At 49.2% G+C, this 18,317-nt stretch overlaps 1 protein-coding gene across 10 annotated transcripts in view; it reads left to right on the top strand.

The window, feature by feature from the left end:
* The window catches only part of DIP2C (disco interacting protein 2 homolog C), a 246,481-nt gene that overhangs the window by 199,871 nt on the left and 28,293 nt on the right, over positions 1 to 18,317 (top strand). For all 10 annotated transcript variants that reach the window (XM_072955125.1, XM_072955127.1, XM_072955128.1 and 7 more), the window contains 7 exons: positions 299 to 422; positions 911 to 1,032; positions 1,850 to 1,961; positions 2,050 to 2,159; positions 5,580 to 5,710; positions 13,335 to 13,503; positions 15,382 to 15,552. In XM_072955125.1, the coding sequence (XP_072811226.1) occupies positions 299 to 422; positions 911 to 1,032; positions 1,850 to 1,961; positions 2,050 to 2,159; positions 5,580 to 5,710; positions 13,335 to 13,503; positions 15,382 to 15,552 (939 nt within the window). The remainder of the gene's footprint in view (positions 1 to 298; positions 423 to 910; positions 1,033 to 1,849; positions 1,962 to 2,049; positions 2,160 to 5,579; positions 5,711 to 13,334; positions 13,504 to 15,381; positions 15,553 to 18,317) is intronic.

The following is an 18,317-nucleotide window of genomic DNA, read 5'->3' on the forward strand; positions in this document are numbered from 1 at the left end:
TCAAATAATTATTTCTTTAAATGTCCTGTTAATACAAGTATTTCTAGATGCCTCTTCAGTGTTGTGCTTCTTAGCTGGTGGGAGGGAAAGGAGAGTGAATGCTAATGGGATGGTGTCTCTTGAGGGGGTGACAAAAAACCTTATAAAGCTGACTGTGGCGGTGGTCACGACTCGGTTCAGACACTAGCACCCATTTAACTGTACATTTTAAACAAGCGGGTTGTATGGTATATGAACTATATCTTAACAAAGCTGGTCTGTTTCTAAAGTCCTCCCTCCTTGTTCTTGTGCTACTCAGGGAACGATAGCAAACTCGCTGACTTGTGTCCAGCTGCATAAACGGGCTGAGAAGATAGCCGTGATGCTGATGGAGAGGGGACACCTGCAGGACGGGGACCACGTTGCTCTGGTCTACCCACCCGGTAAGAAGCAGGCCCCTGCTAGTGCTGGGTGCCGCTGCCGTGTTAGCACCAGAAGTGGGCGCCGGCTCCTGCCTGGCTCCCTGTGTCTGCTCACTGTCAGTTGGGACTGTGCTGCGCGCTGTACGACTGGTAACGGGGGCACAGGTAAAGCAGTAATTTTACACAGATTTTTCTATCTAGATTTGTTTTATTAGATACTTGAGGGAGTTCGTTTAACCCGTAGTTCAGAGTTGAGTAGTCCTGAGAGAAATGACAGCAAGTAGCTTCTTGGCTGCTTTGGCATCTTGTGCCTAAAAAGAAAAGGACCGAGCGGAAGTCGTCCCCGCAGTTTAACAAACCTGCGAGGTGAGGAAAGGGTCTGTTAAAGGCCTCCGTTACCCGTGAGCCGTCTGGCTTTTTCCAGGACGGTGGTTCTGCTGACGGGCACAACAGCCATTAAACAGCTGGATTTGTTTCAAGTGAGAACTTTTGCTTTTCCCCCCATGTAGGAATAGACCTCATTGCTGCATTTTATGGCTGCCTGTACGCAGGGTGTGTGCCGATAACCGTCCGTCCTCCACACCCGCAGAACATCGCAACCACGCTGCCTACAGTGAAGATGATCGTGGAGGTAACGTGGCCTGAGTGTGGGCCTGCAGGTCACAGCCTGGGCTCTCACGGCAGGGCCAGGCGCGGGTGTGGGGTCACATGAGAGCCTGCAGTCACAGCTCCTTCCCTCAAGGAGCTCACCATCTAGTTCTGTGAGCAAGACTGAGACTTGTGCCTGGAAGTGAGAACTAGCGGGCAGCTTTGCCATGGTGCTGCGGAATCGAGGCAGCTCCCCAGACAGGGCATCCCTGTGGGTGCTGGGAGTTTCCCCACCAGACCCAAGGAACAGACCAAACCAAACCAGGTGGAGAAGCCATATGTTTTAGAAAGCTCTTTGCTCAAGATTTAGAAGTGTCCTGTGCCTTTTTGAAAGTACAGGTTTGTTTTAATGTTTTTGGCCTAGGGAAGCTAAAGAGGGTTAGATGTTTTTCCCCTTGAAGGAGGAACCACGAGGGACGTCACGGCAGATTCTTCTTTGTAGTTGTGTGGGAGGAGCATTGTGGCCGTTACTCCCCATAGAAAGTGTTGAGGGTGTACATGGAAATGTGTCACTTCTGGTGGGACAGAGCTGGCGGTGAGAGCAGCGAGTGTGGGTGCTGCTTTCTGAGTGTGGACACCGCTCAGGTCTGGGAACCGCAGGGGCTCGGCCCCCACCAGCCCTGCTCGTGTGCTTGGTGGTCCAGCTCCTGGCCGCGTGTACCTCTGGTGGCCGACACCAGCCCTTGTGCGGCAGCTGGGTGCCGGGCCGAGCCCCCTCCAAGCTGCCCGGCCTCCATCTGGAGCTGTACCCACCCCGCCCTTTACCCCCACCTCTCCGCTCTTTGCTCTCTGACCCTCAGGTGAGCCGCTCTGCCTGTTTGATGACAACACAACTGATCTGTAAATTGTTGCGGTCCAGGGAGGCAGCTGCAGCCGTAGATGTCAGGGCGTGGCCCCCCATACTGGACACAGGTTGGTCCTCGAACTAGCCCAGTTGTTTGTTTGCTTAAATGTTTTTCTGTTAAGTCAGAGATGCTAACAGCTTTGTTTTGCTCTCCAGATGATTTGCCAAAGAAGCGGCCCGCCCAGATCTACAAACCTTCCAACCCAGACACGCTAGCCTATCTTGATTTTAGTGTGTCCACAACTGGGATGCTAGCTGGAGTGAAGGTGAGAAATGCAGTCTGCATCACGTGTAGTTAGCAGACCACACGGTGATGGTCAGTTTTCATTCTTACACACATGGGGCTCTGGTGGGGCCTGGCAGCAAAATATGGAGAGAGGCACACTTGTGCGTTTTGTTTGAGCCATGAAATGCATGACTGTTTCAGTAGTTAGCGAGGCTGACTGGTTCCTTCTAAATGCTCCAACTGCTTTGTGAACACAGCCTCACTAGTCCCTGATAAGAAAAACTGCTTATGTTTTTCTTTCTTGCTGGTTCTCAAATCCCACTATCCTGTCTATTACAAAACTCTGTACGCTTGGAGTCCTTGCCTTTTTAACGCGGATCTCATGGTAACTCGCCAGGATGCTGCTCGTTGCGGCCGCAGTGATCCTTCTTCCTGGTGAAGCTGGAACCCGCTGTGTGTGCCACCAGAACTAGGGCCCTGACAGCTCAGGCGATGTCCTTGTCAAGGGACCGTCAACAAGTTCTCTGCCCTCAGGAATCCCTTCCCTATTACCCGGCTCCGAGTTCTGACTGCTGAGTTCGCATAGTTTTCCTCATTTAGTTCTCTTACTTCATTGACATTTCCCCAATTTTTAAATTGCAGCAGAATACGCGTAACATAAATTTACCACTTAACCCACTTAAGCGAACTGTTCAGTGGTGCTAAATACGTTCAGAATGCTGTCACCACCACTCATTCCCACAAGCCATTTCATCTTATGGAGCTGAATCTCTTTCCCACTAAACACTGACTCTTCCCTCAGCAACATCCGCTCTGTTTTTTGTCTGTTTTTGGTTGTTCTGGGCACCATACGTATGTGGACTCATACATGTCTTCTCACATCTGCTTATTTCACCGAGTGTGGTATCTTCAAGTTTCATCCACATTGAAGTATATATCAACTCCTTTTTAAGGCTGCGTTCCTATTTCACGGTACATACAGACCACATTTTGCTATCCGTTCACCCGTCAACAGACACTTGAGTTGCTCCCACATTTTAGCTGTTGTGAGTGATGCTGCTGTGAACGTGGGTGCACAGACGTCTCTTCAAGACCTTGCGCAGTTCGTTTACATGCATTCCCAGAAGTGGAGTTGTTGGGTCAGAGGGTAGTTATGTTTTTCATTTGGGGGGGTTGCCATACTGTTTCTCACTGTAGCCGTCCCATTTTACTGCCTCACCAGCAGTGCACAGTTGCAGTTTCTCCACATCCTTGTCAGCACTTAACTTATTTTCTGTTGTTTTTTTCAGTAGTGGTCATCCTAATGGATGTGAAATAGCATCACATTGTGATTTTGATTTGCATTTCACTGAAGATTGGTGATGCTGAGCATCCTTTCATGTGATTATTTGCCATTTGTATCTTTTCTTTGAGAAATTTCTGTTCAAGTCCTTTGCCATTTTGAATGCATTGTTTCCTTGTTGAGTTTTATAAATTCCCTATGTATTATGGGCATCACTCCCTTGTCAGATAAACGATTTACAAGTATCCCTGCAGGATGTCCTAGTGCTTCCCAGGTCTGCTTCTGGAGCACGCTCCTGCTCACGGCAGCTAGTGTGAGCCGATGTGTGCCCCAGGCGTGGGCACTCCACGCCAGCCAAAGCAGGACCGTGGTGGCAGGGAAACCTGCTAAAAGCGTCACAGACACATCCTTAAAATAAATATCCTGGCTTCATCCCTGACTCCTCCACCTGCTCTCAGGGATGTGTCTGCTCTCAGTGTCTCCTTCAGAGCAGTGTTAGAGTTTGTTGTTTTGGGCTTTTGGAAAACTAATTCTTTATCCAAGTACAAGGTTGTGGGAGTCTCTCTTACTAAAAGATTCTGGAAAGGCATTCCAGCTTGGGCTCTGTGATGTTGACAGGTCCAAGATTGGAATGAACTCAGGGATCAACATTCACCTTTCCTAGTTGCTTTTTTCTTAACCTGTTAGCTTTCTGGTCACTACACTGAAATCCTTGCCCCTGAGAGCCCAGACACCTCTGAGCCCCACCCCCGGGGGGTGAGGATGGCCCTCTGTTGTCTCTGACCTGGTACTCGCCGGCCCTGCAGTTGTCAGGTCTCCCAACTTCCCAGTAGATGGCAAGCTCCTGAGGGCAGAGGCCACGTCCTCCTTTCCACATCCCAGTCGCTGACCCGGTGCCCGACGCACACAAGTGCTCTGGCAGCATGTTAGTGCCTGCTGAGCTGAGCTGGAGTTCATTTCTCAAGCTGTGAGTGGCACCTGCACCGAGCAGGGTTCACTGAAGGTCTGTTTCAGATGCTGATCTGAGAATGTGGATCGTTCTGGCAGTTGGGATCTTACTGACTCCTCCTGATGCTGCAGGCAGTAGGTTGGAGGAATGTTTGATAAACCTAGCCTCATTTCTTCTTTAAACAAGTGTTGTGGCTTTGAAAACAAACTGAAAAGAACTGCTCATGTGTTAGATTGTAGAGTAATCTTACATTGCCTTGTATGAACTCAGTAAAATATCCACGACGAAGCTGTCTTCTGGGCAGGGCTTCGCACAGCGACCCGACAAGCGAGGATGCATGTCTCTCCGCAGCTCTGGGTCTCTCTTCTCTTTCCCTGCAGTGGCTGGTGAGCGCTCTCCCATGCCTGTGGCTGGATTCCCGGGACTCTGTGCTGCCCCACCTTGGTCCCTTCCGCAGCCCAGCCCTGGGGGCGGGGGGCGCACGCCGCACTGGTGGGAGCGTGTTCAGGACCGTGAACTTGCGCTACCTTGACTCTCCCCACCTCCCCGGATCCTACTGACTAGAAAGCCTCTGTGAGAAAGCTGGTTTTCATTGGCTTCATTTTACAGTGCTCTAACAGAATTCCCATCACATACTGACTGTAGTGGGACTGGTTCTTGGGATCGGAGAGGCTCTTTCCTGTGGCCTCACGGAGAGGGAGTGAGGTTGGGTCTTGCTGCCGTCGGATGGCCGGCACGCCTCAGTGCACAGGCGTGTGTGGTCTGCAGCAGACCTTTACCTTTTGAGCCTCGTTTCCTGATCCTTGAGACGGGAGTCGGACGTGCAGTGCGCTCTGCTGGCGCCCCTGTGGCACAGCGGGTGCGGTGCTGGTGGGCCGCGGAGAGGGATGCAAACGCTCGTGCACCCCCGACTTCATGGGGTGCAGGGGCCGTTGCAGCAGGACCGCCACTCAAGTGCAAGACGTCCTCACTTCGCTTCCTAGGGTTTCTAGGTGCCGAGGGACCCGGAAGGTTTGCTTGTGGTTTGCTGGTTGAAAGTGAGAAGACTAATGAGAATGCCAGCAGCCCGCTCTCTGCTAACAGAGCCAAAGCTTGGCCACAGTGGCCCTCTGTTCTGGAGTCACCTGTGGGCGTCGGACGCCAGGTCCTGTGCACCTGGTGTGGCCTGTTCTGTTCCAGGTGTCCCTGAGTGGGTGTCTGTGCACTGATGCGGCCTTGCTGTCTTGCAGATGTCGCACGCAGCCACCAGTGCCTTCTGCCGTTCCATTAAGCTGCAGTGTGAGCTCTACCCCTCTAGGGAAGTGGCCATCTGCTTGGACCCTTACTGTGGACTCGGGTTTGTGCTCTGGTGCCTCTGCAGGTGAGTTTCCTCTTGTGGGTCTTTACAGTGATAAACACACCACACAACCTTTTCCACACCACTTGTGGAGGAATGCTAGTGTCTGGGGAGGGCCGCCGCCTGCAGGAGGGGCTGCTTGCAATGGGGCCTCCCCTCAGCCCTGCTCCCAGGGTGCCGGGGAGCGCTGGCTGTGGTCTCCATGTCCTCCGTGGAGCTGCTGAGGCCAGCAGAGATGCAGTCTGCACCCATTCCCAGAAGCTGTCTGTGGGGAATCCGTCAGGAGATAGTTTATCAAAAATAGCAAAAACCAATAATTACTTGAAAAGATTCTTAACGCTTACTAGGAAAGGCAGACTAAAGCCAGTGAGATACAACTTCACACCCACTGAAGGCTGTAACCAGAAAGACAAAAAGTAATGAAGTTAGAAGACTCAGATTCCACGCTTTCAAAACTGTGCTGTAAAGCATGGTAACCAGGGGTGTGCAGAAGCTGCAGTTCTCACACATTGTCATGGGAATAGAAAATAGTGAAACCACAGTTTAGCATGTCCTTAAAAATTAAACAAATCTACCACATGACCAAAAAGTTCCTCTCCTGGGTATCTACCAAAGAGAAGGGAAAACGTATGTCCATACAGGCTAGAGGCTTGAAATGTTAATAACAGCCTTCATTAAAAAAAAAACAAAAGGAAACAATCCAAATATCCACCAGCTGGTGGATGGGTTTGTCGTACCCACACAGTGGGATTCAGCTACAGCATGGATGGACTTCAGAAGCATTGTGCCACGTGAAGCGCGTATGATGTGATTGTATCACATGGTGCCGTTGATGGAAATGTTCAGAAAAGGCAGATCCGTAGAGATGGAGAGCAGGCCGGCTGACTGGCCAGAGCTGAACGCGGGGCTGACTGCAGGGAATCGAGGCGCACCTTAGGGGGACGGAGTGTTTCACAGCTGCGTTGCGGTGGCTGTGGGGACCAAGTTCTTTCAGTTCTCTGCTGAAAATGGGCAGGTTTATGTTACGCAGATTACATCTAAGTAAAAGAATTTTTAAAAAGAAAACACCTTTCCTTGCGGTAGCTGGAGTGCAGGGTGCCCACACGAGCCTGCCAATTCAGGAGGCTGACCCACGTGACACCCGCAGGGTGACGTGTGATCGTGAGTCACACGACTGCCTTGCTCAGGGTGCCCAAGCTGCAGTAGTACCTATCTTTGTATGTTTCATTAGGCTAACACTCTGAAATCATTGAATCGTTCCAAATGTGCAAATTTATGTTAGTTACCAAAATGTCTTTTTTCCTCTCCTGGTCAACCGTGTTTTATTTTTCTTTTTTCATCTAGACTGTATTCTTCAGAACAGTATTAGGTTCCCAACAAAACTAAGTGGAAGGTACAGAGATTTCCCATACATGCCCTGCCCCCAACAGCTTTCCCCATTATCGACATCTCCCGCCAGAGCGGTACATTTTCTACAATCTAGGAACCTACATTGACGCATTACCATCCCAGAGTCCATAATTTACATCGGGGTTCACGCTTGGGGTTGCACAGAGCCCAGAAATAGACCCATGTGTGAACAGTCAACTGGTCTTCACAGAAGCTCAAAGGCAGTACAGTGGAACAAAGATGATCTTGTCAACACGTGTTGCTGGAACAACTGGACATCCACATGGAAAAAAATGAATCTAGATGCAGATGTTACAGCCTTCACAAAAGTCAGCTCAGAATGGACCATAGACCTGAATGTGAAGCATGAAGCTATGCAGCTCCTGGAAGGTCACCTAGGAGAGGTCTCAGCGAGCTTGGGCTCAGCAGTGCCCTCTTATACATGACACCAAAGGCATGGCCCACGAAAGAAGGAGCTGACAGGCAGGACATCGCTAAAATGACACGTTTCTGTTCAAGACCCTGTTGAGAGAACAGAAAGGCAGGCCACAGCCTGGAGAAAGCGTTTCCAAAGAGCTCTTTAAATTATTTTACTGCTTTTGAAGTTAAGAGCTAAACTAGGATAGCTCAGGTTCCAGAAAGTCACAGGAGATACTCTTCACTGTGCGCAGCCGGCCGTTAAGTGTGTGTGGGGGGGTGTTCGTTGCCAAGAGATCAGTGTTGGTTAATAAAGGAAACAACGAGTCAATTTCTGTTGGATTAAGCCAAAAACAGGCAAGTAGAAAACTGATGAGTCAGATTTTCTGTTTGTCCTCAATTATTAGGATTTAATGATTTTTTTTTAACGTTGACTTCCATCCTCCTTAGGAGCGTGAGGAAGGAGGTGAAGCTGTGTCTGATTTTCACAGGTGTGCTTCTGTTCTCCAGCCGTGAGCTCCAGCCCTCTCATGTGCTGACGGTCTGATCAAGGACGTCACTTACCCTGATGTATGTTCTTGAGAAAGCTGGCAGTGGGTGATCTGTATTTCGCTTTCTTCATCTTGGACCTCCTCATGATGGTATTTACAAAGTAAAACGCTGGGAATCACATGAAAGTGATAGGCAGTCATAATGAAGAAGACTGTTAGCACTGTTGACTCCCTGAGATACGGGGCTCCAATGTCATTAACTGGATTTGGTCCCAGCCTGAAACTGTAAAATCCTGGATGACAGAGTAGCTATGTAAATTGGCACTGCAATAAAAGTCATGCAGGGAAATGCAATTCAGGTGTTACTGTTAACCCTGATTCATGAACGGGTTGAGTAACACTTGATGCTGACAGAAAACCGTGCCCCAACACTTGCCAGCGGTAAAAGGCATGTTTCCCGGTGGATAATTACGATTTATATGTCATGTGATGCTCAGGTTTGTTAGATTTTGGGCTGTTAACCTGGTGTTACGATCCCATTTTTGACTCAGGATGTTCTTTCAATAACCATTCCGCAGAGGTAAATTTTCCATTATTTTTATTTCTTCCTGCTTAATGCTGCCTCGAGGCTTCTGATTGCAGTTTGCTCTAACTTGGGGTCATGCAGATGTGGTGTGCAGACTGATTCCTGAGGACCGTGCTGCCAAGGGCAGAGGGTCAGACTGCCCCTGTGGAGCAGAGCAGAGCACAGCCTCCGGGGAGCCGTCCTCACGGGGACACCGGTGCTTGCACCAGGGTTCTCGAGGCAGGGGTCTTTGCGACCGAAGGGAGAGTGCTGGGTCCCTCTTAGCTCTCATGGCCCCTGGAAAAAGACGACGTGTCCAGACATGGCCCGCAGGACCTCTATGTGAGGGGCAGCCCCGGATGCACTGTCGGGGCTGAAGGGTGTCAGTTTGTCTTCAGGGCCCGAGGTGTGTTCTTGGAAGGTTGAGAGCAGTGTGCTGGTGTTCATCTGGCTTTCTCAATTAGATGGCAGCTCTGATTTTAAAGCCCCTCAGTGTGGAACACAAGGACTTGCGGATGAAAGTTTGTTTTCACAAGCTGCGAGGGCTAAGCTGAACGTGTATGCAAGTGTGTTCGATAGGGTGTTACTTTCAGTAAGCAGTTGTTTGACCAGAGTGTCAGTATTTTGAAACGTAGATGTATTTGTTGTACTATTATTTGCTCTCTTGAGTAAGTGATCTTTAAAGGCCTAAATTAGTTTCCCAAGGACGAATCTTAGAGAAAAGTTGACAGAATTTTGAGTTACAGTTATTGGAGTAGGATCTTACTGACTTTTATACATTGACCGTACAAATAATTTTTATGCCTTTCCATGGGGCTCCATTGGAGTGTGCAGTTTTGTATATTATGTGCCTAACAAAACTTTCACATCAGCAGGATTTCTCAGGAAATGTGGAAGTCTGGGGCGTGATAATCCCTTCTCCTGATTACTGAGAGCAGTCAGTACGTCCTCAGAGCTCTTTGAAGTGCGTCTGAACTCGATTGAGACCCAGTTCTTACTCTCTTCTAGAGTTTCACTTAGTTCTTTAAATATAGGCGTCCCTGTTTTCAGATTATCAAATTTTATTACTCAGAAGGATTAAGTAAAATCCAAAAAATCCCCAAATCCCCACTGACAGAATTTCCACCTGATTATCCAGCATGCTTCCTAGAATAACACTTACGTTTCATCCCCACACATTGGTGGTTGGTCGTCTGATGTTTTGATATATTAAACTCCAGTAGGAGAATCTAAAGCAAATGTATGACTTAGGTTTTCCAGGACAGGAGTGTGTGTGTGTGACATTCTGTGGGAGCGAGTGTTGTGAGAACTGGCAGGCGGGGGGAGGGATGCCTGTGTCCTGTGCCTGCCCCACCCCTGTTAGCCTCCTGGTGTGTTTGCTCCTGTGCACTTCCTGCTTCACAGCTGTGGTCGTAGTTTGTGTGTGGTTCCACATCTTGCCTTCTCCTTTTAATACTAGAAATGGGAAGCTTTTAGACATGCTTCTTGGATTTAAGTTTTGTGGAACCCGTCTTTAGAACCCAAGTTAGAACATGTCTGCCAGTAAATCCCTTTCATTCCCTGAAAGGACTGCATTGTTCACAGTGCTCCAGACGGGGAGCGTAGCACCCCTGGAAAGCCAGTGTTTCCATTTGCGAACCAGAAAGGTCCTCGTGAGGTGGGGTTGGCGGGAGAGGTTTGTCGGGGTCACACCTGTGGAGGTGAAAAGGAGCAGAGGATTGGACAGGGTGCGCCCGGGAGCCAGCCCCATGCAGAGCTTCTGAGCGAGGGAGTGAGGACCACGGGTTGGGTAGGGGGTCTGCCGGCCAGGCCTCAAGCCCCCACCTCGCATCACAGGCTGTTCCTTCCTGAAGGGACACCTGAGGGGCTCTCCCGCCCCTCCTCAGCTAAGGCGTTTGTATGAAGGGAAAACATGGTACTTATTCTGATGTATCCAAAGAGCATGTCAGTTACTTGTATGTACAGACGTAGTCTGAGAACCTGCTTTTCGCAGTTCTTGCTTGTGATCTTCACTTGCTCGGCTGGGATCCCCAGGGTGGTGGCGGGAAGGTGGGCAGAACCTCAGAAAACCTTCAGCTGCAGGCGTGTGATTGCTCTGCGCCCCTTACTCGCCCCTCCCTTGAAGAAGCCTCTCCTTTCAGGGGAGACAGCGGTGTAAACGGGCTTCTGTTGCTCTGCCGTACCCGTGGCATGTGAGTGTGCCGAGACGCCTGAACAGACTCGGTGAGCCCGTGCGGTGGATGCTCTCCAGCACAGAGTTGTTGAAGTGACGTGGCAACATCTTCTTTGACTTACTCTGTCGTCCCTTCAGATGAGAGCAGAATAATGAGCATTCCCGGCGTGTGCAGCCTACACAACTTCAAGTAATGACTCAAGGGAGGACCAGAGCAGCACGACAGCACCAGCTCTCAGGGCCAACCACCCGCTGCGGGTGGATTTTTACACTTCTGAATCTTCGTTTTCAACAGATGCCTTAAGATTCCTCAGTGATACAATGAAAGCCAATTGTATTTTTAAATGGGCGGAGGAGTTGATTAGAGATCCCTCCGGAGACAACGTACAGGTGGCCAATAAGCACACGACAGGGTGCTCAGCATCACGGGTCATTCAGGGGAGTGCAAGTCAGACCCACAGGGAGGAGCCACGTCACCCCAGCTGGGACGGCGAAACTCAGGAAACAGAAACTGGCAGGTCGGGTAGGATGTGGAGAGACTGGGATCTTTGTAATTGCCGGCAGGAATGTAAAATGGTGCAGTTCCTCAAAAACTTAAATGTGGAATTACTGTATGATCTTTTGGGCATATACCCCGAAGAATTAAAAACAGGGACTTAAACAGATACTTGTGCACTCATGTTCATGGCGTTATTCACAACGGCCAAAAGGTGGAAGCCACCCAGGTGTCCACTGAGGAATGAACGGATAAACAAAACGTGGCGTCTGCACTCCTTGGGGCGTCACTCAGCCTTGGAGAGGACGGACACTCTGACACAGGCTGCAACGTGGAAGAACCTTGAAGACCACGCTGAGTGAAACGGTCCAGTCAGAAGAGGACAGAGATTGTGCTTCCCCTAAATATCCGGAATAGGCAAATTCGGAAGCAGAGTAGATGGGAGGTCTCCAGAGATGGGTGTGGTGATGGGAGTTTGTTTTAATGGGCACAGAACTTCTGCTTGTGATGATGCAAAGTTCTGGACGTAAATACCGTGGTGGTTGCACAACATCGTGAATATAATTAACGCCACTGAAGCACACGTTTAAGATGGTCAGATGGTAAATCTTGTGTGTATTTTACCACAATAGGATTTTTTAAATCTTTCTTTTATTGAAGTAGAGTCAGTTTACAATGTGTGTCAGTTTCTGGTGTACAGCACAGTGCTTCAGTCATACATGAATATACATTTTTTTCATATTCTTTTTCACTGTGAGCTACTGCAAGATACTGAGTATAGTTCCCTGTCACAGCAGGATTTTTAAAACGAAGACCAAAAACAAGCCGCTCGTGCAGTAGAGTAATACTTGAGGATGGACACCTCCCTTAGTGACTCATCTCCTGGTCTTCAAATAATGTTGCTCTATGAAAAGATCACAGAAAAAGCCAACATTTGCTGTCTTTCTTCCTGACAAAAATAAACAGAACTTTGGAACAGAGGAATAAAGAAAGAAATGGAAATTTGCCCCAAAATGCTTTTTGTCACATTCCCTGAAGGATAGTTTTCCTTCTAAGGGCTCTGTTTAAAGCAGATTTTGTAAGCCAACTTAATTTCATTCCTTCTTTTAACCAGTTGGATTCACTTGTTAATAAACAATTTTGAAATTTAAAAAATGAGATTGGCCTTATTAGAGAAGAATTGGCTTTAGGGTCAGAGCATAGCAGTCAAGGGGCTTAATGTGCTGTTTCATCCATGAGAGTTTTTATAGCTAGAAAGTTCCCTTTACTTAAATCTTAGAAGGTGGCTTATGCAGGATATTCTGTTATTAGCACATGACCTTTATTCACGTCGATTTGTAGTCGTAAACCATACACAATTAAAACCATTAAGAATATAGTTTGGCAAATACTTCATTATTTTGGAACCACACTTGCCTCATCAATTAGTGGTGGATCAAAATACATAGCCGCTGGGTTCTCTCAGTGTGCTCTCTAAAGGCAAGATTAAAGAATGATTTTGTTTTCCTTAGTTCCATTTGGTGATCTGTTTGAATCATTCTGAAGTAGAATTACAAACCTAATTCTTCTGATTGTTTTAGTTTCCTTTTATTTACTCTGGAAGTCAGGTTTCTGAACCAGGGTTGGGCACGCTTTCCCTCATGTGGCAGTTTGATAAATGCTCGGGCTCCGTGCTCTCTGTTGGGACCGGTCAGCTCTGTCCATTGGTGGGGAAGCCGCCGCAGGTGGTGTTTGAAGGAATAGAGGGCCACATCCCAGTAAAACGTTATTTACAAAACCAGGCAGCACCTAGTGTGACTCCTATTCTGAACTTCCAGACCTTTTTATCAAGAGTCAGTCCTGGTTCCCACTGGGAGAGAGCCCAGTCTGTAAACGCAGCAGCTCTAAGAGACGCCTCACAGCATCGCAGCTCTGGGGTGTTTCAGTGAGTGCTCGGAGTGGCGGCGGCTGTAGGTCACAGCCCCATAGTCTTTTGAGCTTTTCAGAATGTTTTTGTAAACACACTGTATTTACAAATACCTGAGAGTAGAGTTGGCGTGACTGTCCCCCTCCTGCAGATGGACAGTGCAGGCTGGTCCCATCTCCATCCTCACAAGCCCTCGCGTCTCTCTCTGCAGCGTGTACTCTGGGCACCAGTCCATCCTCATCCCGCCTGCAGAGCTGGAGACCAACCCTGCCTTGTGGCTTCTTGCCGTGAGTCAGTACAAGGTCCGGGATACGTTTTGCTCCTATTCAGTGATGGAACTTTGTACCAAGGGGCTGGGCTCGCAGACAGAATCCCTCAAGGTAAGCAGCCCTCAGAGTGCCCGGGGCACTTGCCAGCATCCTGGGAAAGTGCAGTGTCGGGGGGTCAGCAGGGTGTTGAGGTTACTTGGTCCTTCAGGGAAGCAGACTGGGATCCTCTGTCACCTGAAGTTTACAACATTGTTTTCACGTGAAAACCTCGTTCTGTAACATGAATACTTTCTCGCTGCCACAGAGTTACAGGTCTGAGTGTCTGGTTTTGGTATGTTCAGTTCTGCTGGAGCCCCTCAGAGGGCCCTGATTGCTTTTTCGTTTGTTGGTGGAGTCAGTTCCTGAGCACTGTTGGTCCTGTTCCAAGGCTGGGCTCGAGCTGTAGGTCTGCATTCACCGCTGATTGCATCCTCCTTGGAGACCCCGACTGGGAGGCCGGGCTCAGCGAGCAGCGCCCGCTTTGTTTCTTAGTCTGTAGTCCCCGTGTGCGACAGCGATCTCACTTCCCTCGTTTAAACCAAACACACTTCGATAGACTTATTTTCATGGTAAATTAGGGGGTTCTTGTCCAAGTAACCAGGAGAAAGTAACCATACAGCCCACTCGGGTTTGCATTCCAGCTGTTCACTGTTCATGTGATTAGGTACGTGTCACCTGTCTGACACACACGCACACATTATCTGTGAACATGCCGTCAGCAAAGCAGTGTATTTATCTCTTCTGAGGTTTGTTCTCCTATCCAGACCTAATGCATTGAGCTTGAACAAGAAAGCAAAATGCACGATAACTTTGATATTAAGCTACATGAGTAAGTGTATAATTAGTTGAAGTTACATACTTATACAGAGAAAGGAATACATAAAACATTATCATTACTCACGTCCACCTGTATTATGTTATGAAATGGTTGAGTACGTTTCATGAACTCTCCCTGCCTGTGCATCTGTAAGGAACCCAGTGAACTAAGATGTCTGAGCACTTCGCGTGCTGACTGACTTAGACGTGACAGCAGCTCTCTGAAACAGAAACCACTGCTGTGTGCACTTCAGAGATGAGGAAGCTTGGGTCACAGAGAAATGAAGCACCCTTTCCGGGTCCTTACATTTGCTGAGCTTTGGACCCAAATTTTGATCCCTGGCCCCAGGTCCACCATCCCGGAGCCCAGGCTCGTCGGCCCCAAGACGCACTCGTGTGTAAGGGACCGTTTGTGCTCTGGGACTTCAGTTTTCCCGTGTAGCTGTGCACGTAGGAGCTCATACCTGTTTCAAGTTTCAGTGTCGTCGTTACCTCAACTTGGGTCCTTGCTCAGCCCAGGAGCCCTCGTCCGCTCCGGGCTGCCTGACGCCCCGCCGGGCGACGGTCCTGCGTGAAGCTGGAGGCCGCGGCCTCTTCACTCTCCCTCGGTGCCGCCCAGGCGGTGCTGTGCTTCACGCACTCAGCTCCCCTCCTCTGAGTCTGGCCATTTTGCCCACTTGATGGCATTTGGTGCAGAACTGAGGTGTCCTTCATCTCAGGACAAGAAAAGAGAGCTGTGTTCAGGAGCGCCAGACACCTTAGTTCCTCGTTCCTGTGTTGAAAGCAGGGTTCTCACCCCCTCCGGCGCGTGCTCCTGTTCGTCCGTGCTCGCGGGTGTCTGCCGCTGCTTCCGCTCTTCCCCAAACCCTGTCCTTGAGTGACGCTATCCAGGACCTTGCCTTCCTGCATCCTTCTCCTCCTCGTGCTCTTGTATTGTTTAAAACAAGTTTTTAACGGCATCCCTGACAATCCAGTGTGGGTGGGCTTGTTTACACAGATGTCCTAGAGCCTTCAGTTGATGGCATGGACACGAGAGCCCTGGGAGTGAGTATCTGAGTGGCGTTTCTGTTGCTGTGCGGGTCTGCTGGTCGCACCCCAGCGCTGGCAAGGCTGACCTGCTGTCACTGTTCCTAGGCCCGAGGACTGGACTTGTCCCGCGTGCGGACCTGCGTGGTGGTGGCGGAAGAGCGGCCCCGGATAGCACTCACCCAGTCCTTCTCAAAGCTGTTCAAGGACCTGGGCCTCCACCCACGGGCCGTTAGCACCTCGTTTGGCTGTCGGGTGAACCTGGCCATTTGCTTGCAGGTGAGTCTCCTTGGTGCCAGGCGTGCTCGAGTCAGAGTGGCCTTTGCAGACGGGCCCATGGCTCCAAATGGCTCCTCCACTGGTGCTCACCTCATTGAGAGGATAGCTTTCAATCAAATGCAGGTGATTGGTGCACACTTTCTTTTCTTTTCTTTTTTAATTACAGCCTGTATTTTTGTCAATAACCGTCATTCATAATTAGCAGTCACGAGCTTATTCTGTCCTGGGACATTCTAAGTGTTAGAACACAAGTAGCAGTTTGTCCAGACCTCTGAAGTCAGGCCCTTTAAAGACTAGACACTAGACAAATTCCTCACTGTGGCGAGAAACCTGTGGTCTTTTGTGTACAGACAGTGGGCTCTGCAGGAGGAATCCAGGACGTTAAGCAGGTTCAGGAGTCTGCTGCTGTGGCTGCAGTGTAGACGTGGGACTTACTGCTGCGTTCCCAGGGTGTGCGTGTGAGCGAGGCTGCCCTTGCAAGAGAGCTTGTGTTACACGTGCTTCCTTTCTCCTCTTCATTAGCCCCCTTCTGACCATCTTCCCTGTTTCTTTCCTGCTCTGAGCTCCTGACATGGGACCCAGGCCACGCGGAAGGGAAAGCCCGGTAGGAGTCTCTCCTCGGTGCCCTTTGCGCAGCTTCACCCAGAACAGCCCGCTCGGGGCTCAGCTGCAGGCTTTGTCTTCACGCGTGTTCGGAGGACAAAACCTTGACTCACAGCAGGTGCTGGAGGAGGGTGATCGACATGAGCCAGCGCCCAGCTCCCAGCTCCCATCTCTGCGCGTTTAGGGCCCAAGGATGCTGCTTGCAGGTCTCCTCGGGGGACCTCGGGAGTGCCCCAGGCTCGTGGACTCGGTGGCCTTGGCAGAGGGAGGGCCTCCATGGGACCAGTCTGACGAGATCCTTTCAGAAAGATTAGCTATAGGAAGCGTTTCTATGATTTTCTTTGGCTGTGCCTTGCTGCTATCTTTCTTTTCTTTGAATTGGCTCCATTTTTAAAACTTTGTGAACTATCGGGGTCCTCTCAAGAGTCAGTTGAACCTTGCTCTCTGGTTGAAGTGAATTCCTTTTTCCGAGAGGTAATCTGAAGGACTGGATTTACCACGCCAAACTGGTCCTTTAGATACTGACTTTTCCCCCCATTCATCTTTTATCTGTTCTGCCTAAACGTTTCTAGCTGTCTGTTCCATGGGGAGAAATGGAAATGCAGAAATCCACTTCTGAAGCGAATTCAGCCGTGGGTGATGCAGCACTCGCTTCTCCTCCCAGCAGTGGGGAAACCCTGGTCCATTAGAGACGGGCTCTTGGCCACAGTGGTGCTGCTGCGTTTTCTCTCTCTCTCAGAAGGTTGACAGGTGAAGGGAGAGGGCATGGAGCAGACCCCACGTTAACGCAACAGTCAGCGCTTGGCCGCTGGTACAGGCAGCAGGACAGGTCCTACAACACTGTTGCACAAAGCGGAGAATCTGTAGATACTAGAGTGGGGCACTTTGGTTATTTACCTCTTTATTTACGGTTTTTATTTATTTCCATCAACCTGGTCCAAAATGTTTTCAGGTTTATAAAGAGGGAATAGATTAAGAAGGCAAAGTAAAATACACTAAGATAATTGAAAAGATAGAAGTGGCACAAAAAGAAGGCCTAAGAAGCCAAGAATGAGCTCAGCACATGGTTGTTTGCCACGTGTGTGGCCTCAAATACAAACTCCACTGTTACTGCGTCCTTAACACCTGCAGCAGGGCCCGTCTTTGGAAGTACTTCATAAATGTGTGTTGAGTAAATGAAGTTCTGTATTCTGAACGAGAAGTAATACATTTTTTTATAGAAAACGGTTTTATCATATGAGGCCCAGACCGAAGCTGACATTGCAGTCACGGGTCACGCTGCTGTTTTGGGATCTTGGCAGTACCTTTAAGTATGTTTGTATATTTCAAGTTTTTGTACTTGTGTGCTTTATTCTCAACTGATTTTCAGCCAGTTTCTCTTTTTCCAAATGGTCAATATAAGAAAACAGCTGGAACTATCAATGTGTCTGATAGTAGAGACAAATCAAGTAAGTTAAAGTGCGTCGTCCAGAGGAGTGCAGGCTCACATCCTCCCACGCAGGGCTGGAGCAGCGCGCGCCACGGATGCAGCGTCCCGGCAGCTGTGGGGGCGCCCCACAGTCCCACGCGTCGCGTCTCGGGGGACGTTCAGTCCCTTGAGTGGCCTCATGTCAGCCTAAGTCAAATTTTACTCAAAATAAATTCAAGACACGGTTGCGGCCCTCATGAAACGTGACCTTGTAAATCAACAAGATGGACAGTAAACGTGTAGGTGGCTTTTTCAGTGAGCAAGTGAATATTCTTTGTAACACGAAGTAGAGGGTAAAGAGTGAGCTGGACACGCAGGAGGCGGTACTAGGTAGGGCGTCCAAGAAAGGCCTCTCTGGGGTGGCATTTCGGCACAGTGCCCTGTGAAGTGAAAGAATTACAAAACTATTAATTCTGCCAAAATTTAAAAATTTGTGATTATGGTCCCAAACAAACAGCAGGCACGGCTTGAGGTCTGAGGACAGAAATCGATGTCTCATATTCCCGCTGTATTTCTACAGGGCCTGACGTGTGTTTGTTAAATGTACTAAAACTGAATTTTTAAGAATGTTTAGACAAAGAAATAAGATAACCTGAAAAGTTATGAATTTTTTGTAGATTGAATTTTTCACACAGGAAAGTTTAGGATACAAAAATCAGAAAATACAGACTAGCCAGTAAGTAAATAGCCCCCA

This window comes from Vicugna pacos, chromosome 35 (assembly GCF_048564905.1).
Source record: "Vicugna pacos chromosome 35, VicPac4, whole genome shotgun sequence".
NCBI classification, from domain to species: Eukaryota; Metazoa; Chordata; class Mammalia; order Artiodactyla; family Camelidae; genus Vicugna; species Vicugna pacos.